Source organism: Biomphalaria glabrata, chromosome 9 (genome assembly GCF_947242115.1).
Source record: "Biomphalaria glabrata chromosome 9, xgBioGlab47.1, whole genome shotgun sequence".
Taxonomy (NCBI): domain Eukaryota; kingdom Metazoa; phylum Mollusca; class Gastropoda; family Planorbidae; genus Biomphalaria; species Biomphalaria glabrata.
Window position 1 is genome coordinate 38,112,261 of NC_074719.1, and position 26,129 is coordinate 38,138,389.

Genomic DNA, 26,129 nt, shown 5'->3' on the forward strand with positions numbered 1-26,129 from the left:
ATTTCAAATTTATAAGTTGAGATATAATACGCGTACAGCAGTTTGGTGCTATAAGTCGACGACCGTCAAAACACCAGGATATTTTTTTCAGGGGGTATATTAAGGAGGGTAAATATTTTTGCCGTATTTTTTTAAATAAAGTAACTTGATAACTATAGTTTTATTTTGTTGTTAGAAAGGGTTTCATCATCAATCCTCTATTTCCATCCCTGGAATTCGTTGACTGGTTTGCATTAGGTTTTCTTGACCTTTTGCTTGAATTCTAATAGAATTACATTAGTAATGGAGCCCAGCGATTGGTAGGAGAGCAGGTCAATGTATGGAGTATTTTATTCCTTGAGTGGGAGTTTGAATTCCAATCCATTCTCTGTCTACGCCCATGACTTTTATACATTTCTTATAAATTTTTTGAGTGTTATCGTATGGAATGGTTTGCGAATTTTGATCTTGAAATAAAGAAAAGAATGAACTATTTCAACATAGCACAATCGACTCCATGATTTTAATCCTAGAACCATTGGTTGTAGTGCTGTAACTATTTCAACATAGCACAATGGACTCCATGATTGTAATCCTAGAACCATTGGTTGTAGTGCTGTAACTATTTCAACATAGCACAATCGACTCCATGATTTTAATCCTAGAACCATTGGTTGTAGTGCTGTAGTATGAACTATTTCAACATAGCACAATGGACTCCATGATTGTAATACTAGAACCATTGGTTGTAGTGCTGTAACTATTTCAACATAGCACAATGGACTCCATGATTGTAATCCTAGAACCATTGGTTGTAGTGCAGTAGTATCGTTTTTTTTTTAAGAAGGGAGACAACTTATTCGTCTTGTTACTCGAATGATTAACGACGTCTGAGAAATGATAATAATGGTGATGTCTTAGACTCTGAAAATTAAGGATGAGTGCAGTGATTCACAAAACTCAGGTTACCGACCTGGATATTTAGCCACATTTCTCATCTGAGAAATATTTCACTTTAAATAGCAGTTAATTGAATGAGCATTGGACTTACTGTCATGTTTTATTAAATACTTTGTAGGACTAGATTTCATGAGGTATCTGTATCTTCTCTTGTCAGACCTTTTCCTCATTGACACCTACTACTATTTTTTAAATAGAGACTTCTTTAAGAAAGTACCGGTACTGATTAGTATGCAGCATTTCACCTCCTGAAAGCAAACTGATTTGTTGTTGTTTTTTTTTTAATCTAATGTGGACTCTATCCTTACATTCCAAATATTTTTAAACACGCAAAATATATTTTTTTTAAATCCTTTTTTTTAACTAACAAAGCTTATCTAATTAGAAGAACTCCGCCCTTACAACTACATCTATCAATGATGTAAAAGTTATTTCCCTTAGTTTGATATTTCAAAATAATTACCAATAAGTAATTGACTAAATGGTTAATTTAAAAAAGTGATCTATGTTTTGTTAGTTACCATAAATAATTGTTCAAAGTATCAACTTGATTTAAAAATGCATATGGGAGACATAGCGTTAACAATTATTTAAGGGGACTAAACCCAACAAATGTATGAATATTGTGAATACAGAAGGATTGGAATAATTCCCCTTGTTGGTATCCAACAAAATTAATTTTCTAATTCATTATTTGAAAAATTGATTCACGTTTGTCTACGCCAATGAATATCTGAGCAAAGTTTCAACATGATCCCAGATCAAGTGTGGGAGAAATAACGAGTACACACTTTTTACCAGACAGAGTGAGTTAATATAAGCTGAGTGACTATATGGTTCCTTCTGTCTCGGAAGATGCGCCCAGATAAGTCACTGGCTTTGGTTACGTCTTAAGATGGGGCACAATCTGGAGTGACTGATTAAGCCATTTCTGGAGCGGCTGAGTTTGCCACAGTTCGTGCATGCATATGCTTCTGTCCTAGGGCTAGCTGACAGGGCAGCTTTCTTTTTCTTTCTCTTGGCTGACGCAGCTTAGTTTCTTTTGCACTCGGCGAAGTTCGTACCAGCACGTACAGTCTGTCACCATGCTGTACTGTCTTGGGCTCTCTCCTCCCACATACTTTGGTCGATGCCCGTGGTTCTCATGTCTCGCTTGCAGACATCTCTGTAGGATAGTCTGTGTAAATAGCATGACAAATAGTTTATCCTACATATATGTCTAGGCAAACCCATTTGCGACCTGCATATTTTGAAACGTGGTCCACTGGGAGTCTATTTCAATTTCTTTTCGTCGTCTGCTTCCGTCTTAGGCCCCAGGCTTTCCTTTAAATGTGTTCCTGCTACTTTCGTGAAAGCTCTTTAATCGTCTCATCTCTATCACAAGAAAGATGACGCCTCCTATAAGCTATACCGCCAAGATCAACGTCCAATCTTTGGACTCAGGACCGGACACAATAGAATGAGACAACACATGTACCGGAAGCTCAAAAATTGGAACCAGTGAAATCTGCCCATGTAAAGTGTCATCAGAAAATGCTGACCATGTCCTCCAAAACTGCATTCTTTACCAAGAGGCCCGTACAAGACACAGGCCCCAAAACATCCGAATAGAAAGAAAACTTTATGAAGAGCTCCTTGATTTGGAAACCACTGCACAGTTCCTCTCATATACTGATCTAGTCATCTGAACACTCCAACATAACAATGAAAAATAGGAGGAAGAAGGTCTCTTCTCTGTGTCAGATGCTTTTATCTATACCAGAGAGGGGAAATTAGAACATGGGTTGATCTTTGTAGCGCTGCTTCGTGTGTGTGTGTGAGGGGAGCAGTGTGCAATTTCATTTTTTAATAAGTATGTTGTGTATTGACTATTTAAATCTATGGCGGAGAAACTGTTAAGTAATTATCTTATATTTTTCAAAGTTATATTTCAAATTTCTGTTTATTAGTAAGCACTGAGAAATCAAAACTTTCTAAGCTCTTCCGTTGTTATTCATTTTTTTAGTTGTCAATATTGAAGTTCTTGACATTTTTTCCTAGTTAATCATGAATATCACCATCAGTATGCACATATGTATACACCTTTTTTAAAATAAAATTCAATCGAAAGTCCGTGCCACTCTGTCCCTAGTGCAATACGGCACACACAGAGTAGAACATGTTGTGGGGGGCCCATGGGTATAACTGGCCTTCGTGTTACTAACATTCCTTTGTGAAAATACTAAAACATGTCAACAACACACTAATAAAACACAACACACTAAAAAATATTTTGTCACCATTGTGATAAAATAATTTATCATTAAGTTTTGGTACAAGTTTTTTTCCAGACGGCTCTTGCGAGCGTAGCTTATACAGTAAGCCAAGATAATATATATAAGAAAACATTAAACAGAAATTAGCTTTTGAAAACATACTTAAAATTTAACATGGTCTTTCTTTCCTTTTCTGTTGGGTGAAAAGATTTCATTTTTGCAACTACCATGAAGCTTTACAAGCAGACAGTGTGATGTATTGAAGAAAAGATAAAATAAAATGTTTAAAAATATTTATTTATATGTATATATAAGAATAGAAACGTAAGCCCTGTTTAAAATAGATGTATTCTAATAGATAATATTTATGTTTACTATATCTGTATCAGCTCATGTAATGATATTATCCTGAAACAATTTTTTATAATTCATTCTAAATATACATTTGTATGTCTTTATTAACAAATATAAGTTCGAACAATGTTATCAATGCATGACAGACACGTTGGGCAGCGTCCAACACTGAAGCAGCAGTCCCAGCATGCCACTAAATGTCCACAAGGAACAAACGTGATGCAAGCCTCTGTAGCCCTGCACACTTTGCAAAGACGCTGTGCTTTCAACATCTTCAGTTCCTGCTCAAGTCTAAGACATGGGTTCAGTGTGCTTGGAGTCACTTCTGTTGAAGTGAAACAGGCGGGATGTTCTCTTTGAGTTTCACCTGTTATAATCTCACTTGGATGTTCTTCGGGGTTACTATGACTTGCTGTCGAGGTATCGATTGCAATGTTGGGATTCGCTGTCTGAGCGATAATTATCTGATTTAAGGACTCTTCGTTATTGTCGATCATTGGATAGTCTGCATTCGTGGTCTCCATTTGGAGGTCTGGTCTATAATTATTGGAGAGATCAGGCATGTTCTTGTCTGGCCCAAGCTCAGAGATTTCATTAACCATTTCAGGTGGGGCTGTTTCATTACGAGACATTTGGTTCAAGAGACGATCGGTTTCATTCTCAGGGCTCGCACTGACTACGTTTTCCCCACTAGTCTCATCACCACGCAGAGGCTCTAGTTTCACTGGGTTTACTTCTTTAGAAGAACGCGTTTCTTGTTGTTCCATTACGAGCTCATCACTTTTAATAGGATTCTTGGGAGGTGTCTCATCAATCTCAAGCATTGCGTTAACCAATGCTTCCCCACTTTTGAAATGACTTTGACCTCTAGAGATGCGCTTGTTAAAAAGCTCCTCGACTTTCTCTTGCTCAAAACCTAGCGCTAAGGCTTTCTCAAGTATGACAGACAATGGCTCGTCTGCTACCCCTAAATTACCATATTGATTATCTTGTTTGACTAAAGGCATCTGATTTTCCCACTGACTCGTATCCCTATCGAGAAGAGCATTGACTAATTCTTCCTCACTAGTAACATTATTTTCACCAAATGAATTGCGTTTTGCTAAAAAGTCCTCAACTTTTTCTTTCTCAAACCCCATTGGTATGATTTTCTCTATTAGTTCGGCGTTCGTTCGCTTCCGGGCAGGATCTCTGGAAACTACAGTCTGATAGAAAAAAAACAAAAAAACAAAATACATTATTTTTAATGTGTCTATAAATTATGGCGGCATGTTGTCTGAGTGGGCAAAGCGCTTGGTTGCCTAACCTGGGTTCCAGATTTCGAATCTCGGTGAAGACCGGGATTTTGAATTTCGGGAATTTTTGTGCGCCCCTGAGTCCAGTCAGGCACTCCGTGGCTGAGCGGTAAAGCGCTTGCTTTCTGAACTGGGGGTCCCGGGTTCGAATCTGGTGAAGACTGGGATTTTTATTTCGGGATCCTTGGGCGCCTCTGAGTCCACCCAGCTCTAATGGGTACCTGACATTAGTTGAGGAAAAATAAAAGGCGGTTGGTCGTTGTGCTGGCCACATGACACCCTCGTTAACCGTAGGCCACAGAATCAGATGACCTTTACATCATCTGCCCTATAGACCACAAGGTCTGAAAGGGGAACTTTACTTTTACTGAGTCCTCCCAATTCTACTGGGTACCTGACTTTAGTTGGGGAAAGTAAAGGCGGTTGGTCGTTGTGCTGACCACGTTGACACCTTGCTAGTTAACCGTTGGCCAAAGAAACGTATTACTTAAAAATCATCTGCCCTATAGATTGCTAAGTCTGAAAGGGGAAACACCCACACCACTTTAGAATCAAGTTGAAATTTTGCACAATTATTCATTGACATAGACAGGACTTGAATCAATAACAACACAAACTCAGAATCGGCCCCTAAAGTGGTCCACCTAGGCAGGTAAAAAGGCATTATTCATTATTTTCAGAAAGAATAACATAATGAAACTCTATCGAAGACAAATGACGGTGAAGAATGGAGAAAGAATGTTGACAGATCTTGTGTGGTGGGGGTGGTGCCCCAATGGTACAGCAGAAAGTGAAGGTGTTAAATGTGAACCTGGTTTAACTGATGTCATACAATGATCTAATTGTTTTGAAAAGGGCCAATCTCTTATTCACAGCCTCAAAAAAAAACTAAATTTCTTAGAAAAAGAAAATGTCCTTTACTTCCATTTTGTTTTGGATAGCGCTGTAGATCATGCGATAATATGAGAAACTACTTATTAATTGTTGTTTTGAATGATGTTCCACTTATATGGATACTAAATAGATTTTTCTCTTTCAATAAGGTTGTTGTTTTTTTTGTAAATGTATTTAGTTTGACAGAACTTACTTAAACTAGCAAAACAAATGTAAATTTAAAACAATTGACAAAAAATCTAAAATCATTTGCATAAATGTGTTAAAAATATTGTACATAGTGTACTCCACTACTGTATAGACTCCGGTGCTTTTTTAATATTAATAGTGAATAGTTGTAAATATGGTGTATTTTATGAAAAAAAAAAAAACTGCTCATTGTGTCTATTTAAAAAAAATAAATTTTCCTCTTTCACAAAAGAAAAGAGTAACAATTGAATAAGAACTTAGCAAGGTCTAAAATATCATAATGTCGGATGTTCAATATCTTTTCTATTTTACGAGATCTAAACTGGACAGACGGACTTTTGAACGGACAGACAGACAAAGTCTATTCTCCTTTCGGGGGCATTTAAAAAAACAATAAGTCAATTAATTACTGGATATTTTGTTTGAAACCAACAAGGGAAATTAATTCTTTAGTATTTGCAGAAACGGCTATATATGTAGGGTTTTGTCCCCTTTGAATCTAAGATAATTGCACATGTTATTTCTTACACACCCATTGACAGATAGATAGATAGATAGATAGATAGATAGATAGATAGATAGATAGATAGATTGACTGATTGATTAATTGATTGATTGATAGATAGATAGACATATAACATGTACTTACTGCAGAACAAACATTAGGGTTTAAGCCAGTTATCACACCACGAGTCGTGTTTCCCACTCCGTATATGTTGACTATGTCACTGAGCTGAACATAAGTCTAAATACAAAATAGAACTTTCTCTTGATATAGATGGTGCTCTTGAGCTAGTTAGTACTTCATAAAAATATATTTCACTTATAAGAAGATATCACAATCATGCATCTACTCGTATTAGAAATGGACAGTTAGTGACTTAAAGTGGAATATCTGGGCACTGGCCATGAAGGTGAAGGTCATGCCAAAAGGACGTATTGACGACAGCTTGAAGCTTTCAGAGACCGGAAGTAGAAGCCCGCCATATCCGTTACCAGATGTTTGAGGAAACTGTAAATGACATCGTCTGCCCATAAAAAGAAATTCGAAGCAAGTTTTTTTCGTGTTTTTTTTATTTGGCCAAGATATGTTTATTTTCTGTAATAGGTTTTAGATTTTGTTTTAGAAATGAGGATTAAAACGTCTCATTCCAAACCTCGTGCAGGACTGAAGGGATGCAGACGGGCAGGATTCGAACACAGGACCATCATGCCTGTCCAAACAATCAGATGCTGTTATGGGCCTTTGTTTTAAACCTATTGTGCCAACAGATGTTGCGGTAGAATTGGCACGGCATTGATCAATTTCTAAATTTTCCCCGCAATTTCAATCCAATGATTTCCCTTGAGAGAAGCATCTAAGTTTTTGAAAGCTGTTTTTTTAGAGAAGCAGATGTTTTCTTTTATAGAAGCAACTAGTTGTTTGATAGTAGAAGTTAGAATTTATAGAGAAGCTGATGTTTCTTTTTTGTAGAATTAGCTGGGTTTTGGGTGAAGCAGTTGTTTTCAGCAATGATCAACAATTACGGGCAATCATCAGTTCTATTCTGCCATCAGAAGTAGTCGGTAATAGTCAGATATATTGAATAATATATGCAATCCTAACAAAATCTTTGGGGAACTTCAGCAATTAAATGCAATCTTTTGCAATATCCATTTTCCATGGAATAATGTAAACTGTCTTCATTTTAACTCCTATTGTGTTAATTGCTAATTGAAGTTATTATTGTCGAAGTAGCAGTTAACACGTTCACTCCTAATTGACGATACCAACGTTGATTTCACCCCTCTAAATTAAATCAATGTTTGGTTTTATAAGCTTTAATTTTTTATACTTTGTATATAAACTTTTAAATAACTTTTATATAAACTTGTTGCAGTCTGCCAAGTTGCCCTATTTTGGAAGCTTTACAATCACTCCTTTTTGCCAGTCTTCAGGGACTTTTGAAGTTCGCCAACAGAGATTTCAGAGATCAGTCATTCTGTTAACAATGCACTGTCCTCCATGTTTTAGCATTTCTGCTGACACCATGTCGAGCCCTGGTGCTTTGTTGTTCTCCATCGTCCGAGATCTCACTGGAGCAAAGAGTGGACATGGGGCACCGATAAAAGACAAGCAAGGCAAAACTTTGCTAACAAAAGAAGAACAGGATGCAAGATGGGTAGAGCACTTTAAAGAGACCCTAAACCAACTGTCGCCAGACCTGACTTACACATTCAAGGACCTCTCTCCGGACAATGATCTCAAGATCAAGACAGACCCAATAACTGCTGAGGAGGTTACCACGGCCACTGCAGTGCTAAAGAACAACAAAGCTCCAGGGCTCTGTAATTCTATACCTAATATAACATTTCCTAATCTACATACAAACAAGATATTGACGTTTAATCATTACAGGGTAGTGAAATACAAATAAGCAAAATGAATACATCCGTCGGAATTTGGACATTAATTACGGAGAGGGAGAGTGTTAAATGTGAACAGACTTCAAAACTTATTTAATTTTTTTTTCTAGGTTCACAATTTCTTTATAAATATACATTATATAGCAGCTACTTACCTTTGTGATGGCCTGAGGGTTCTTGAAAATCTTTAAAGTGTCCAGAGAGTTATTATTGCCCATAACATCGACGAGAATTTGAGGCTGATGAAGAATGTATATGAAAATAATCTTTAAAATTAAAAACAAAAACAAACAAAATACAAGATGAGAATAGGCAGTGTTTCCTAAACTATAGCTTTGAGTTCTAAGACTCATAACTAGCTTAGGGGCACCTCAAATTAATTCTAGGGAATTTTATGGAAGACAAAGCAAAGAAAACTAGCCTTATGTTGAATTCAAGGAGTCCAAATAGCTTAGGGCCTTATCAAGTCTTGATCCGTTCCTCAGAATAGAAATTTAGTTATGATGTTTTAGTTATAAAAAATAGACATTACTAAATCCTTTGGACTCAGAAAGGGTCTGCTTGATACTTATTTAATATCAGAAGTGGTAGAATACATTTCAGTAGTCAAGGAGTAATATTTTAAAAGATTTACAGTAAATATGATTACAGTATTAATCCGAGTCTAAATGTCATTTCGAAAGTGCACACAACACTTTGCTGAGAGTTTGAATATATATATATATATAAAACTTCATATAATTTAAAAGCCAAATAAAAAAAATTAGAAGGAAACAAGTCTCGAAGTGTTACGTGTATATCTTTGAGCAAAAGCATTTATTATTTGAAGTAAAACATTTAACTTAGACTTAGACTTAGGTCCTCCCGCGCCGTTCGGCGCATTGGGCGGCAAGCTGTCTCCATAATGATCTGTCACTGGCAATGTCTGAAGCCTCTTCCCAACTGGTGTCCACTGTTCTGAGGTCCTCCATGAAGGTGTGTCGCCAGGTAATACGAGGACGTCCCTGTCTGCGCTTTCCTCGTTTTGGCTTCCATGTTATCGCAACTCTTGGTGTGCGTAATTCATTTTGACGTAGAACATGTCCCGCAAACCTCATGCGACGCTCAGTCACAACCTCACTAAGTGTTCGACTCCCAGTTCGGCAAAGGATTTCCTTGTTTGAGATCCGGTCTGTGTAACTGACTCCCAAAATCCGTCTCAGCCATCTCTGTTGAGCCACATTTAGTCTTTTCTCAATTTTGACAGATGACTTCCACGTCTCACATGCATATGTAGCAGTTGGAATGACGATTGTGTTGAGAAGGTGTATTTTTGTCTCGAGTCCAATGGCTTGGCTAGTCCAAATAGGCTGCAGCCTTTGGAAAATGCTCCCTGCCTTTCCTATTCGGCACGCTACATCATGGTAAGCATCTCCATCATTTGTTATGATGCTGCCAAGGTACGTGAACTTGTCCAGCTCTTCAAGCTTTGACTCGCCAAGTCTGACGGGGACACCCTTTGCCTTATATCCCACTCGCATAATTTTAGTCTTATCCAAGTTTATGCGGAGGTCAATTTTGGGTGCCTCTCTGTCTAGGCTCTCCGTCATTTCTTGAATGCATTTATTTGTAGCCCCGAGTAGTGCAACATCATCAGCAAAGTCCAAGTCCGTCAATCGGAGTTGTTCATGCCATGGAATACCAAAGGCAGTCTGGTTCATTGCTCTCCTCATTATGTAGTCGATGGCTAGGAGGAAAAGGAAGGGAGATAAGATGCACCCCTGTCTCACACCTGTCTCGATTGTAAAAAACTCTGTTGTTCCCTCTTCTGTTTTAATGCAGCAACTAGACTGACTGTAAAGGTGTCGTAGGATCTGGACGAATTTTTCTGGTATACCGTATTCTCTAACTATTTTCCATAGTGATTCTCGGTGGACACTATCAAACGCTTTTTTGAAGTCCACGAAACTGATCGTTAGCCGTTGTTGGTACTCAAAACTTTGTTCTATGATATTTCGTAAAACGAAAATCTGCTCTGTACATGATCTGCCTCTTCGGAAACCTGCTTGTTCTTCTCTGAGCCTTTCATCTACAGACTGTTGAAGCCGTCTCAACAAAACAGTGCTGAAAACTTTGCCTGGGACAGAGAGGAGAGTAATGCCCCTCCAGTTGTTACAGTCTGCCAAGTTGCCCTTTTTTGGAAGCTTTACAATCACTCCCTTTTGCCAGTCCTCTGGGACTTTTGAAGTTCGCCAACAGAGATTTAAGAGATCAGTCATTCTGTTAACAATGCACTGTCCCCCATATTTTAGCATTTCTGCTGATATCATGTCTAGTCCTGGTGCTTTGTTATTCTTTAGCACTGCAATGGCCATGGTAACCTCCTCAGCAGTTATTGGGTCTGTCTTGACCTTGAGATCATTGTCTGGAGAGGGGTCCTTGAATATGTAAGTTATGTCTGGCGACAGTTGGTTAAGGGTCTCTTTAAAGTGCTCTACCCATCTTGCATCCTGTTCTTCTTTCGTTAACAAAGTTTTGCCTTGCTTGTCTTTTATTGGTGCCCCATGTCCACTCTTTGCTCCAGTGAGATCTCGGACAATACGATGGAGGGTTTTTGTGTCATTTCTGCTTGCAGCTGCTTGTGCCTCTTGTCCCTTCTGCTCAATCCAGTCCCGTTTATCTTGCCGACAGCTTCTCTTTACTTTCAGATCTGCTTCCCTATAGGCTTCTTCCGCTAGGCTGCGATCCTGTGTTTCATTTTTCTGATCTCGTCTACGTTTGGCCTCTTTCCTCTCATCTATCAATTTCCATGTTCTGTCTTGTATCCACCGTTCCTTGTATGAACCTCGCCTCCTTCCGATAACTTCTTCTGCGCACCCAATAGTGGTATCTTTGAAGTTGGCCCACTCTTCTTCAAGGGTCAATATATCTGCAAGAGCCTCAAAGCGGTTCGTTAGTTTCAATTGGAACTGTGCTGCAGTATTGCCGTCTTTAAGCTTCTCTACATTAAATGGGCGGGGTCGTGTGGCTCGTTTTGGTTGGCGTTTCAATCGGAGCTTACATTTGCCACTGACAAGGTAGTGGTCTGAGCCGATATCAGCTCCTCTGCGGGTCCGCACGTCTAACAGAGATGACCTCCATCGTTTGGAGATGCAAATGTAATCTATCTCGTTGAAGGTTTCCCCATTTGGTGATCGCCATGTTTTTTTGTGTATTTGTTTGTGCTTAAAATATGTGTTTCCAATTGAAAGGCTGTTGGATGCGCAGAGAGAAATCAAACGCTCGCCATTATCACTGATGTTTTCTGCAGAGCCATATGGTCCCATTACATATTCAAAGCCAGTTCGGTTGGGATTGATTTTGGCGTTAAAATCTCCCATCAGTAGAATTAGGTCGTGAGTAGGTGTTTCATCAAGAGTGGTTTGTAGTTGATTATAGAACTGATCTTTGATGGTATCTTCTGCATCCTCTGTAGGGGCATAAGCTTGGATGGTAGTGACTTTAATTTGCTTTGTTTGGAGTCGAGCTGTAATGATGCGGTCACTGATCGGCTTCCAAGCAATTAGCGCTGAAGCTGCTATTTTAGACATGATGATTCCTACACCACCAATGTGCTCCTTGTCATGTCCTGAATATATTATTGTCTTGCCATCATTGATAATTTTTCCACTTGACGTCCACCGCATCTCGCAGATCCCAAGGATGTCCAGCCGATAAGAGTCAAACTCTCTTAAAAGTTGGGCCAGTTTACCGCATTGATTCAGGGTTCTTACATTCCACGTGCCTATAAGAGTCGGTTTCCTTGCGTTGAAAGGCTTGCCATGTATCGGGTATTGGACTTCCAGTTGGCTTTGATCCAACACCGTCATCAGGGTTTGGCCGCCCTCGCCGCATGTATAGTTTTCATTATGTGTCGAGTTTGCCGTTTCTGTAGCAATAGTGGTTTTACAGGGTGGGGTCGCTAGCCCCACGCCAAACCCTCCTCCTTTCTCACCCGGGCTTGGGACCGGCATACGGCGGGTTAAAAAAAACTTTTGTGTTTTTACATATTTTTTTAAGGGAAGAAGAATGAAAAAATTATTCAGAGTGATTTTGCCTTCATAGTTACAGTGGAGTAGCCAGGGGAGAGCCAGGGGTCCCTAATATATGGCCTATTTTTTTAAACATTAAATACTAAATATGAAGCCACTGCCAAGTATTCACGTGCTATTCACGTGGTGACGTGGAGTCCAAATGCTAGACAGTTTAATTCTAGATTGTAGATGATGTTATAGGTGCATTGGCTGCACAGAAAGCACGACGTGAGGCGATATGAATTGAGATTTGTCACTTGTGCACTATCTCGCCAATATATACAACGGTATTATCCATTAACAGAGTCATAATTTTTTTTTTTTTAATTTACTAATATACTGAACCATTTGGAATTTAGACATATATTTATTAGGTACAATAACTAGTGTCATGATGTCAAATGTCAAAATGCCAATGCCCCTAAAATGGCAAACCCCCTAGCCCCCAGATCCCAATTTCCCTAGCTACGCCACTGCATAGTTATCAGAATTGTACTCACTTCCTTGTGGACATTGTACTCACTTCCTTGTGGACATTGTACTCACTTCCTTGTGGACATTGTACTCACTTCCTTGTGGACATTGTACTCACTTCCTTGTGGACATTGTACTCACTTCCTTGTGGACATTGTAATTGTCGTAAAGTTTCAAGCCCATGACTTGATTCCAGTTTCCCATGAGTTTAAAGCCAATATTTTGCTACACAATATCATCAGTATACAAACAATTATTAATAATGCATTGTATATTAGTTAGAGAAAGTCTATTTAAGAAATAGAATATTCTTCGTAAAATTTCTAGTTTTGGTGGACAATCAATACTAAGAGAGAGAGAGAGAGAGAGAGAGAGACAGAGATAGAGAGAGGGAGACAGAGGGAGAAACACACTGAGAGAGGCATAGAGAGAGAGAAATCGAGAAAGAAGAGTCAGAGAGAGACACAGAGAAAGGCAGAGAGAGACATCAAGAGAGAAAGAGTGAGAGAGAGACAGTCACAGAGAGAGAGACATCAAGAGAGAAGAAGAGAGAGAAAGAGGAAGAGAGAGAAAGAGGAAGAGAGAGAGTGAAACAGTGAAAGAAAGAAATATATAGAGAGAGACAGGGAGACGGAGACAGAGAAACAGAGAGAGCGAGAGAAGGAGACAAAGAGAGCAAAGAGAAACAGAAAGATAGAGAGACAGAGAAAGAGAGATGGATACAGATTAAGAGAGACGGAGACAGAGACATTAAAGAGAGAAAGAGAGGCAGAGACAGAGAGAGACAGTGAGAAAAATACAGAGTGACAAAGACTGATAGACAGAGACAGATAGATAGACAGACAGAGACGGGAGAGACAGAGACAAGAGAGACTGAGAAAGAGACAGAGAAAGTGACAGAAAAAAAAAGACAGAAAGAGACAGACTAAGAAAGAAACTGAGAAAGAGAAAGAGAAAAACAGAGAGAGACAGATAGAGAAAGAGTGAGAGAGAGACAGAAAGAAAGACAGAGAGAGACAGAGAGATGGACAGAGAGAAAGACAGAAAAATACCTCGAGAAAGTGAAAGAGAGAGAAAGTAAGATAGAGAGAGAAAGAGAGAGAGACATAGAGACAGACAGAGAGAGACACAGAAAGATAGGGAGAGACAGAGAGAGAGAGAGAGAGAGAAAGAGATTGAAAGGGTAAGAGAGAGAAATAGAGAAAGAGAGTGAAACAGAGACACAAAGAGAACCAGAGAGGCAGAGACACAGACATAGAGAGAGAGACAAGTTAAAAGAAAAGTCCAAATTTCCCTTTTACTCCTAGAGATCTGTTCCTTTGGCGACTCCTAACGAGAGTGTCATGTGTCCAACATTTTAACTTACTTTTGCTTCCCCAACTTCAATCAGGTAACCATAGGAGTTGGATAGACCCTGGGGCTCAATTTTTAAAGCCGTAGTCTGTCAAAAATCTCTTTAAATTTGCTTCTTTAACGTCTTCAGCACCTGTCTTCAACAAGGGCGTGTCTTTAGACCTTAAATGTGAGTTTCGTGGCCTTCGTGACAACTCTCCAACTCTTTCAGGAGCCATCTGCTGCCAGCTACTTTCCTCTATACCAGTGAGGGCAAATGGCGCCTTAGTTGATCTTTATAGTGTCTTCCGTCTCCGATTTGAACTGACATTCGTCAGACGGTGAACACCTTTTAACTCTTCATCTGTGATAAAAGTAAAGTGCCCCTTTCAGACCTTGCTATCTAAAGGGCATACGATGCTTCTGTGTCCTACGGTTTACGAGAGTGTCATGTGGCCAGTGCAACGATCATTCGCCTTAATTTTTTTACCCCAAATAATGGGTAGACTAAGTGGCACCCTTAAGATCCCGAAATTAAAAATCCGGGATTCAAACCCTGGATCCTCGATTTGAAGGCAAGGGCTCTACCACTCAGACACCGCGCCTCCTCACTTCATATAAGATAATCTTGCTTAAATGTTTCAACATACTCTCGATACACACACAGTTAAACTCCACAACTTTTGCCAATTCGTAAAAGTTATGTTAAAGGTTTATCTTATCTTATCTTATCGTATGAAATACAGACGTTACTTTAAAAAGAAGATGATTACGTCCTACGCGTGTTCTTAGGATAATCTATTCATGCATATTAATCAATGACTTAAATTCTGCCAAGTCGTTGGTCTTCCTGGCTAGCTCAGGCAACCCATTTCATGCTCTAATAGCGCTAAGGAAGAAACAGTATTAATAAAAATGTGTGCTAGCATATGGAACAAGGAATGTGCCTTAATATTGTTGTCTTGATTTAGATTTGTATATGAAGATTATGGCTCAGTGTAGTTTTTTTTTTTTTTATAATGCCTACTTGGAGGTTTTCTAAATTTAGTGATATTACTTACAATGTAACTCTAATCAAATTTGAATATTCGTTCGATATAAATATGTCTATTACGACAGTTCTTTTTTTGTGTTTATTCTAGTTTCTTAATGTTTTCTTGTTTTGAGGGGGTCCCAAACATATTCTTTCATTGGCCTGACCAAGGTTAAATAACACTTTTGTTTTATGTTCTTAATTAATTAAATGCTTTTAAATTTATCTATTAATTAATTAATTAGTTTATCAGCATTCACTTACTATTGCGCCAGCATCCTCGTTGTCAAGTAAGACAACTCCGTTAATACTGTTTCCATTCCCCATCACTTTGACACCGCCATGGTGCATGAAAAAGGTCTATAGAAAAAAAATCATAAAAACATAAACCACATTTTGAACACGAAAACATGGCATTATAAAGATTTCTTTCAGCGGAAGTGCAGAAGCGGCACTAGAAAACAGTAAATTGAGCATATAATCTATCGATAATGACATTAAATCCATGGTAGTGATATTCACCTTCTGATAGACATATGTGGAAACACATTTGAAATGATAATTGTAATAAGGTAGAGCTTATTTAAAATACAGGTCCCTTCTGTCTATTCCAATTTCATACCATTCCTAGTTAACCTTTACTAGGATAGACCACCTTGCGATTTCATCAGAATTAGCCTACCTAAACTTCACAATCTTAACGTGAGAATCAGAAAGAGCATATCATCCTTCATCTTCACCTATCCCCTATTCTGTTGGACCGCTGGGGCACCACACAAGATCTGTTGACCATTTTTCTCTATTCGTCCTTGTCTTTTGCCTCCCTCAATGACATGCCTGCCTTCCCATTCATTTTCTCTTTCTACCTCTTCCTTTTCCCTGGTACTGTTCCCTGAAGAAAGGTCTATAAGGACCATGTGATATGGCCATGGTGTTTAGGATTCCGTTTTATGAACTAAGTGAACTGGTCATCATGGGGTCCAATCGCTTCTAGTCTCATAGTTTAGGATGCGGTCCTATATGTGATCTCATCATTAGGAACTTAAATAGTAAAATATCCAAAATTCTTTTTAAAAAAAAAAAAGGTTTATCTAAAGGGAAAAAAATTCGCCTTTAAAACTATATCTGTCACTAATGTACAAGTTATTTCCCTAATTCGATATCAACAAAAAAATTAATTACCAATAATTGATCGATTATTAATTATTTTTGTTTATTGATTCATGTTTTGTTAGTTACAATAAATAATTGTTTAAGGTATCAAACTGATTGGAGAATAATTGATGGAGAAATAGCGTTAACAATTATTTAAGGGGACTAAACCCAACACATTTAGCCATATTTGTGAATACTGAAATATAAGTTTTCCTTGTTGGTATCATATAAAATAATTAACTACCAGTAATGAATAGTCTAAGTAGTTATTTTTTTAAAATGGATTCATGTCTTGTCTATGTCAATGAATAATCGTGCGAAGTTTCAACTCGATCAGAGAATCGGTGGGGAAGAATTAACGTGTACACACATTTTACCAGACAGACAGACAGACAGAATGAGTTGATATAAGCTTTGTAAAAAATATGTTCAACAATTATTTACCGTATTTAAACCGCCATAAAATGTATTGACGCTAAAACCAGGAATAGAGTAAGAGCCTCCTTCCACTCTTAAAACACCTCTGTGAATCATATAGGTCTGCGGAAGAATAACATATTTTAGATATATCTTCTTCAATTTATTTATATGACATCGAAATGACACACATTCAGGATCCATGACATAGAAAGAAAAACAAAACTATTAGAAGAAAACAATACACGATAGTATATGTACTGTGAATAAAGCCAAACTAGGTCAAATCTGTCTAAAGTACAGAAGAGAAAAAAAAATATTTCTATGTACTTTACCAGGACAAGTGTTATACTTTTCCAGGACAGGTTATGTACTTTTTTCAGGACAAAAGATGTACTTTTAAGGACAAGTGATGTACTTAGACAAGACAAGTGATGTACCTTACAGGACAAATGATGTATTTTAACAGGACAAGGGGTGCAATTTTGAGGACAATTGATGTACTTAGACAAGACAAGTGATGTACCTTACAGGACAAATGATGTACTTTAACAGGACAAGGGGTCAATTTTGAGGACAAGTGATGTACTTAGACAAGACAAGTGATGTACCTTACAGGACAAATGATGTACTTTAACAGGACAAGGGGTGCAATTTTGAGGACAAGTGATGTACTTAGACAAGACAAGTGATGTACCTTACAGGACAAATGATGTACTTTAACAGGACAAGGGGTGCACTTTTAAGGACAAGTGATGTACTTAGACAAGACAAGTGATGTACCTTACAGGACAAATGATGCTCTTTAACAGGACAAGTGATATACTTTACAAGGGTAGGCGATTACTAGGAAGAAAAGTCATGAAATTTAACATTACATATTAGAAGTATTACATATTACTTTATTTTGGGGGGGGGGGAATATTTAAAATTTTTAAACGTTAAAAAAAAAAAAAACATATATATAGGTATTGCATCAAACACCATTGACTGCTCCCAATATATAGAATATACTTCTTTTATGTATGGATTTTAAATTGGTGTATTTTGCGAAATTGATTTAAAAAAAAAGGTTCTTCTTTCAGAAGACCAACAGAAGACATCGCACTTCAACTTACCAATCTGCAAAATTTTATAGAACTGAAAATGTAATGACTTTTCTAGTTTATGAGACCCAAACTTGAAAGGTCGAAAGACACACGATGAACACAGATATAATAGCGATTTTTTTCTACTTATGGGGGTCGCAACTTAAAACGAAAAGAGCTAAAACTTGGCTAACCTTTCCATATGCATCTTGGACAGTGCGAAAGTGTAGCCCGGTAATTTGGTTACCATTGCCCTGGATAAGCAGAGTACCGTTTAATCGCACGTAGTTCTACAGGTAGAAATAGTAAACAAAATAAAAGTCATAAAAAAAAAGGTAACAACTAGGTAAGTATGAACTTCTGAAATGATTAAGTCAATGTTCCTAAACATGAAAATTAATTAAACAAGCAAAATATTAAACATACTTTAAAAAGAAAACACCGAAGTTTATCTACGGGAAATGAGTTGGGGAGGATGTTTACAGACACGCTATCAATATTTCACACTATCTGGCTAATGTCTTGATGTCCAGGATCAAAGACAAAAGGATCTTGTGATTGCTTTCTATCTATCTATCTATCTATCTATCTATCTATCTATCTATCTATCTATCTATCTATCTATCTATCTATCTATCTATCTATCTATTTATTTACCACTTACTGATAAGAGGGCACACTGGTAACTTTCATCACAGTCTGTTAAAGCAGAAATAATTAGACCGTTTCCCATAGTAACGCACTGGCCATTGTTCTACAAAAGAAGATCAATCGTTGATTACCAATGAACCAATCAATCAGTCAATCAAACAAGATCCTTTGTCCATTTCTATCTATCTCTATTTATCTGGTATTATGCTTATCTGATAGGCTCAAACGAAAATGTGTGTGTGTGTGTGTGTGTGTCTGACAGAGACGTATATTTCTCGCCAACAAATTGATACTTTCGAAGTGCACCCTCCCCCCTCCCCCCTCCCCCCCCCTAAAGAAACACATTTAATAAGTGTCTCCTTAATTAGACATCGAGCACTTAAACTTTTAGAACTAAAGCGATTGATTAAATCAGTGTTTCCCAAACCGTGCTCCGCGAGGCCTATACAGGTGTTCCACAAACGTCTGGGATAATGAACTAGAAGCTCATCGAATGAATTAATTTCTCTAAACAAAAGCAAAGTGTTCGCTAAATACTTACAAAGGGCGAAGTGTTCGCTAAATACTTACAAAGGGCGAAGTGTTCCGTTAAGGAAAAAGTTTGGGAAACACTGGCTTAGATCCATCACTATGTTTGATATCTATCTGTAACAGGGCCGGTCCTAACGATTGCGGGGCCCTATGCGAAACTGATTGCGCGGGGCCTAGTCTGGGTGGAAATAAGGATAATAAGCGAAAATTAAGATTTTGTATTCGAAAAAAAATTTGACTTTAAATTTTATTCATTCTTTACTAAGCACAGAATTGCGATCAAATTAACTTTACTTTACGAACCTTGCAACCTATGGCATATTTATATGCCAGTGACTATAAAAGTAAATAAAGTATTGTAACTTCCGATTAAGGTGAACATTCGCCCGATTATTACATTTTATTACATGAAAGCTGACAATGCCTTTTTTTTTCTTTTATCGCGCGTAGGATTGGCGTTTTCGCAATAAAATGACAACCACCAATGACGATTTTGCCTATTTTTCAGATTTTAATAAATTCAGGAGATTTCCAGGAATTTTTCGTATTTATTTTGCAATTTAATAATTACACCTAGAATTAGCGCGGGGCCTATGAAGGCGCGTGGCCCACTGCAACCGCATAGGTTGCAGTGGCCTAAGACCGGCCCTGATCTGTAAGGGATGCCAAGCTATTTCTTATTTGAAAGGGAAAGATCCAGGAATGAATGGCACTGAGAATGTTTTAAATAACTTTCTCCGGCACACCCTCAAAAACTGGCAAGTTTTTGCTTTGTAGATAATTGAGTACTAAACCTAATTGAGTAAGAAAGTTATATGAGAGAAAAGCATCATACATAGATGTAAAATCTGGGCCTTCATTCACAGATTCTATACGTTATGTTCCCTTATTCTTATTCTATTCACTTGGACTTTGTGGTAAGAATTTTGTGCATTGCTAGGTTTTTGTAATTTGGATTCACCTTGTTTTATTCGAAATTGTGTGTGCATTATGTGTATCTCACATTCGTAAGTAAGAAACTTAATTACTTTATATGTACATATTTTTTTATTGCATTAATATATGCCCACCATGTTTTGAGATTGTTATTTCTACATTGCTCAAGTGATCAATGACGCAACCTTGTAGCTATTTGTACATTTATTTTATTTCTTTGATCTTTGCTGATCGCCTTGATGATTTTTTCAATGCATCGACACTGCGCTAAGAAAATAATAATGAGTTAGTTCTCTTAGCCCACTTTGCTTAGACAAGAGTTATGCCCCATGAACAGGCACTCTCATGGCCGACAATGTAAACAATGTAAACAATGGCTTAATGTTCTCTGACCACTATCTATTGTTCATGTATATGCTTAACACTCGCACCCTTGTATTATGATCATTCTGTTTGATTTGATCTGATATTATTGACCTGCTTTGTTTGTAAGCGTCTATCGACCTTACGTAATTTTCTTATTGACGTCTATGCCCGAAGAGAACACAATGGCCTTTTTTAAAAGGCAAACATTTAACTTGGTGTTTTTATTTCAGCCTGAGTGCGGCTAGTAACACCGACTGTTCCTGTTATCAGGAACACCTGTCGCTGGATCCGAATTCATGTTCCTGGATTTCTGAATTCCTGCTTGTTCATGAAATCCCTGCACCAGAATTCCTGTGACTGGATCCTGTTATCCTGCTAACGGATCTGGATTTCAGTTTGCTTTCCTGTGCTTGAACCATACGCACTCCTGCGATTGAATCCACCCATAACTCCGTGGCTGGAGGAAGGAACATCTACAATCTCAAGTCAATTTTCAGACCCCACAGCTTGCCTATTCATCGTTGATTTTGACCCCCTTTCGCTGCGTTTATCACACTTCTAGGACATACTACAGCGGCCGGGCCATTCTAATTTCATCTGGAGTTTTCACCTCCCAAACGCTGATCCTCAGGCTAACTGACTGGAACAGTCTACAGCATCAAAGCAGGTGGATTAGCTTCTGAGAGAACTACAAATAAACACAGGGTTATTAGAGCTAAGTTTATTAACAAAGTAGGGCACTCATATTTTGTACCATCAGCAGCCAATATGATGAAATGATTCTCTCTTTTATTTTTACTCATAGATTACTTTAGGATTTATAATTTAACTTCCCACGATCGTACCCCATCCCCTTTTGATCTGTAATCACATTCAACATTGTTATCGTGTTCACCAAAAGGGATTCTCTTCTCTATTGTACGCTACATGTCTGTTCTGTTTCCCATTCTGTAATGGTCTACGCCTCTAGGGTGTCGTTGCACACTCCTAAATCTAACGTCATCAAACTAAACTAGACTAACAATTCATTGATTTTAATTGGATACAATTACAGAGGCGCATGGCAATGGGGGCTTCGTCCAGCGGCGCATTACATGGACCACAAGGCGTTCTAATGCGGGCCGTTCTGTGAAAAAGGGAAGGGGAATGCGAAAGACGTTTCCGGTACAAAACAAGCCCATAGCAGAACTATTTCAACGTAGGGAACGTAGCCATATATACATTATCAAGACTGTAGACACAGTTTATAGTGAGACTTGTTTTAGGTCATAAACTATTCGATCAGTTGTTTGAGAAAAACAAAAACAACATCTGAACTTACTGTGTCAAGGTCATAGAAATTCGTGTCCATCATGAAGACATTCACTTAAACTTGTGCCCAACAGTAAAATGATTTTTTTTCAGTTCACTACCAAATGGAGCAAAAAAAGAAAACAAACCCTAATCTATTATAACGAAATAAGTTTAAATTAACAAAATCCCTAAACCTAGAGACATTTCAGGACAGAAAACTAAAAAATAAAGTAGCTATCATACATACAACACTAAAACATAGTTTACAAATACAAAACACAGACTAATAAAACTCAAATATAAAGAACTGCTACTGATTCCATATACTAGAATGAGAAGTTAACATAAAACGAATGGACTACCCTGTCATTGAAAGAGACTTTATTAAAGGCAAAATACAGAAGAATGGAGAACGACACTCGAGAGATCATGTGTGGTGCCCCAACGGCTCATTAGACTATGCGATAGGTAAAGGTGGTGAAGATGAGCGATACACCCTTACAAGTGATTCTTCTTGCCCTAAAGCCAGTGTTTACCAAACTGTGTTAAGCGGAATCCTAGTGTTCCGCGATGCCTGAATTAGTATTTCAAGAACTACTGGAATAATCGACTAGTAGGCTACTAACTTGTATTAATCTCTCTAAAACTATAATAAAGTGTTCCACTAAATACTCAGAATGTGAGAATTGTTCCGTTAAGGAAAAAGTTTAGGAAACACTGCCTTAAAATCGTGCAACAGGTTGCCTGAATCAGCCCTGAAAACCAATGACTGAGCAGAGTTAAAGACTCTAGATCTAGATTAGCACGTGAGCCACGTAGGGTGAGCCCTATGACAGAATCTATTCTAAGAATTACACATCGATACGTGTTGGACTTAATTATCTTTTTCTAAGAAAGAACGTCTGTAAATATATAAGATAAAATGATTGAAATTATTTATTTTATCTATATTATAGAAAGACTTACACATTTAATCAATTTACTTTGGCAACTAAATTTAATGTTATTGATGAACAAGAAACATCTTATAAGCAATAGAAGCTGGCCGGATTTTGATATGGAGAAAAAAAAATCAAAATATATGTTTCAAAAGGTGCGGAATCGGAATTTTTTAAAAATGATGTGAATCTTCTTGTTATTTTGTAGTTTATAATGAGGAGTTGTAGTTGTTGAGTGGTAAGCGCTTTGATTTATGTAATGAAAGGTCTTGAGTTCAAATGTCCAAAAAAAAAAAGTATGTGTTACATCTTATTATACGATGAGACTCTTTAGAGATACAACAACACCAAAAAAGACAAAATCAAAGTTTATAAATCATTTAATCTTAATTAACATTGTCAACACTATTTTGTTTATATTCCTCCATCTTGGATCTCATCTCCTTTCAACACCCATTCACACCATTCCACATTTACACTCCGATGCGCACGTAAACCCCCCCCCCCCGTTAAGTTTAACTGAATATATTATCGGACTATTCCAACTTTTTAAAATTAGAAATTCTCTGTAACATAGAGAACCATAGTGTAATAAACAAACAAAATCATACACAATGTCATGTTAATACCAATACAGTTCTGACGTTAAATAACAATTATATTCATCGTAATAATAACTGTTATTATGAACATTCGCAACAATTTCTGTTAACATATATCTATAAGTAATAAGATATCTGCTACAACATTTTCTTTCCCTGGTATTGTCCTGAACTCAAATTTATAGTCCATCAGTTGTAATGCACACCTAGCAATTCTATTATTACCACATTTATTTAAATTAATGAATGCCAATTTGGAATTTAGCCCCCATCAGATAAAAACTTAGTGTTGTTATGCACCACACAACTGCCAACCCCTCTTTTTCAATAGTTGCATAGTTTAATTCTGCAAGGGTTAGTTTCCTGCTTACATAAAAAACAGGGTGTGCAATTCCACTATACTCTTGCATCAAACAGCCCCCTATAGCTATGGATGTAGCATCCGTTGCCAAAATAAATTCTTTGGTAATGTGGGGCAGTTTCAATATTGGTTCTTTAGAAAAAACACTCTTGATCTTGTGTAGCGATCTTTGACATTGTTCAGACCAAACTATATTATTAGATTTCCCTTTCTTTGTAAGATTTGTAAAAGGTTCAATCATATCTGCAAACTTTGGAAGGAATTTGCTATACAAATTGCAAAGACCTAAAAGACTTCTAATTTGTTTTTTTTTGGGTACACTAATATCCATTATTTTTTAAACTGTTTCTTCCAGTGATGTAATTGATTCATTTTTTATCTTATATCCCAAAAAAAAACCCTAATGGATATCTGAAATTTGGTGAGTAAAGTTGTGCTAGCTAAACGACACCCTGGCCACTGAAATAGATGACCTTTATATTTCCTGCACAGTATTTTTCTAATATATATACGTGTGTATTGTGATTTTCGATTAATTTAAGCGAAAGGCGTCTAATTATTTTAAGTTTTTTTTTTTACTGACTTTAATTTACCTTCATTCTGACTACGTGTTTAAATAAAATCAGTTATTCAAATAGTCCCTTACCTAATAAGTTACTATTTCATTACCAAATTTACCACTGAAACATCAAATAAGACATTCAATGGGATGAACACATATTATTCAATGACCCTCTTCTCCATTCACTTATCTAATAAATTATTTATCCATAATTTAATTAAGCTACTGTGGGTTTGCGTAGCCATATAAATAAAACCTACTAAGCCCCAAAATATCAACGTAAACGGAAAACCCCTTAACATGGTGGACCACTTCACATATCTGGGTAGTAAAGTGTCAAATGACGCCTCACATTCAAGGGAAGTTGATAACAGTCTGACCAACGCCAGTGGCGCTTTTGGACGCCTTCAGGCGAGAGTTAGGCGGAATAAATCGTTTCGCCTGCCTACAAAAATAAATATCTACCAGGCGGTGGTTATCTCAACCCTTCTGTATGGATCTGAGACATGGGTACTATACAGAAAGCAAGTAAGAATACTTGAATGCTTTCACTAAAGATACTTGAGCTCCATCATGGAGATACGGTGGCAAGACAGCACTACAAACATCGATGTCCTAGCGAACGCTGGTATGGACAGTATAATGGGACTTCTTATGGCCCGACAGTTAGGCTGGGTAGTATTTTTTGGTGAGCTAAAAGATGGTCGACATAGCAGAGGCGCCCCACGGAAACGCTTCAAAGACCAGCTTAGGCGCCAACTTGCCTTAGCTGACATAGAAGAGAGCGCCTGGTTGCATGCGGCCTCAAAACGAGACAGCTGGAGGTTACTCACAAAGGCCGCGGGATACACATTTGAGACCAAAAGGAAATCCGCTTTCGAGACGGCAAGAAGAAAAGCTAAATCGACCACCTACGACGATGACTATGCTTGCCCTGGATGTGGCAAAATATGTAGTTCACAGCTGGGGCTTCGCATCCACGGGAAATACTGCATTCCTGACTAATCTTCGGAATCGAATACATTGCAATTAGAATCTATCTAAAGAGTCACCTATACTATTTTAGTAATTCATTTTTATCCAATGTGTCACTTATCTTATCAGTCATGTGTAAAATCACTTAAGATTACACAACTAAAATGTTATTTCACCTTGGCTAAGCCAATTATAGAATATGCCTCCTCTGTTTGGAATCTCTCAACTTAATAAAACATTAAGAAACTGGAAGAGACACAATGTAGAGCAGTGAGATTCATAACAAACGAGTATTCACATTTGATTAGAGTATCATTAGAGTAACACTTTTAGTAAAATCATTAAATTTAGAAAGCCTTTAGGATAGAAGACACATAATCTTCAAATACAAAAATAAAATCTAATCAAATACTCAGAAAGACACAAAGATAAAGGCACATCCCTCGTTCCATATGCTAGGGCACTGTGGTACAGATACTCTTTCTTCCCTAGTTCTATTAGAGCATGGAATGGGTTGCCTGAGCCAGCCAGGAAAACCAGTGACTTGATTTAAGTCACCGTTTAATTAACGTGTATGACTAGACTAGACGCATTACGCGTAGGACGTAATCATCTCCCCTTTTTTAAAGTATAGCTAACGGTTAACGAGCATGGTGTCATTTGACCAGCATAACAACCAACTGCCTTTACTTTCCCCAAACTTGAGTCAGGTATCAGTTAGAATTAGGAAGACTCAGAGCACCATAAAAATCCCGAAATTCATAATCCCAGTCTTCACCGAGATTCGAACCCCATGTTTGGGAGCCAAGTGCCTAACCACTCAGCCACCACTGAAGGACGACAACAACACAATGTAAAAGCAAAAGTCATCTGACAGTTTTCATAGTTTTCAGTATGTACTGTTTCGGTAATAAGGCTAGTCTTTGAGATCAGTGAGGAATGTTTCGGTACATATCATAAAACATACATTTTCTGAGTTAAATGAGAGGATGCCTAAGGTCGTAACGAGATCATCAATGACCCTATGCTGA

The 26,129-nt window shown here is 37.6% G+C and overlaps 1 protein-coding gene across 2 annotated transcripts; it reads right to left on the reverse strand.

The window, feature by feature from the left end:
* Positions 1-3,509: 3,509 nt before the first annotated feature.
* LOC106079589 (uncharacterized) lies at positions 3,510-22,710 on the reverse strand. 2 transcript variants are annotated; one of them, XM_056042489.1, is made up of 10 exons: positions 22,627-22,710; positions 21,689-21,775; positions 18,548-18,637; positions 18,078-18,173; positions 16,823-16,918; positions 15,488-15,583; positions 13,000-13,083; positions 8,488-8,571; positions 6,576-6,671; positions 3,511-4,753 (listed from the first exon to the last, which is right to left on the reverse strand). In XM_056042489.1, exons 2-10 carry the CDS (start codon positions 21,719-21,721, stop codon positions 3,653-3,655), a joined length of 1,776 nt encoding a protein of 591 aa, XP_055898464.1. In that variant the 5' UTR covers positions 21,722-21,775; positions 22,627-22,710; the 3' UTR covers positions 3,511-3,652. The 2 variants fall into 2 exon arrangements, with proteins under 2 accessions (XP_055898465.1, XP_055898464.1); XM_056042490.1 differs by lacking the exon at positions 13,000-13,083 and having other exon boundaries at positions 3,510-4,753.
* Positions 22,711-26,129: the final 3,419 nt, after the last annotated feature.

Excerpts from the sequence above, each read along its gene's own strand:
- LOC106079589 (XM_056042489.1), bottom strand. The coding sequence starts at position 21,721 with ATGATGGACACGAATTTCTATGACCTTGACACA. Across the intron at positions 18,638-21,688 it reads ATTTCTATGACCTTGACACA|AACAATGGCCAGTGCGTTAC; the intron begins GTAAGTTCAGAT and ends CTTCTTTTGTAG. Across the intron at positions 4,754-6,575 it reads ACCCTAATGTTTGTTCTGCA|ACTGTAGTTTCCAGAGATCC; the intron begins GTAAGTACATGT and ends TTTTTCTATCAG.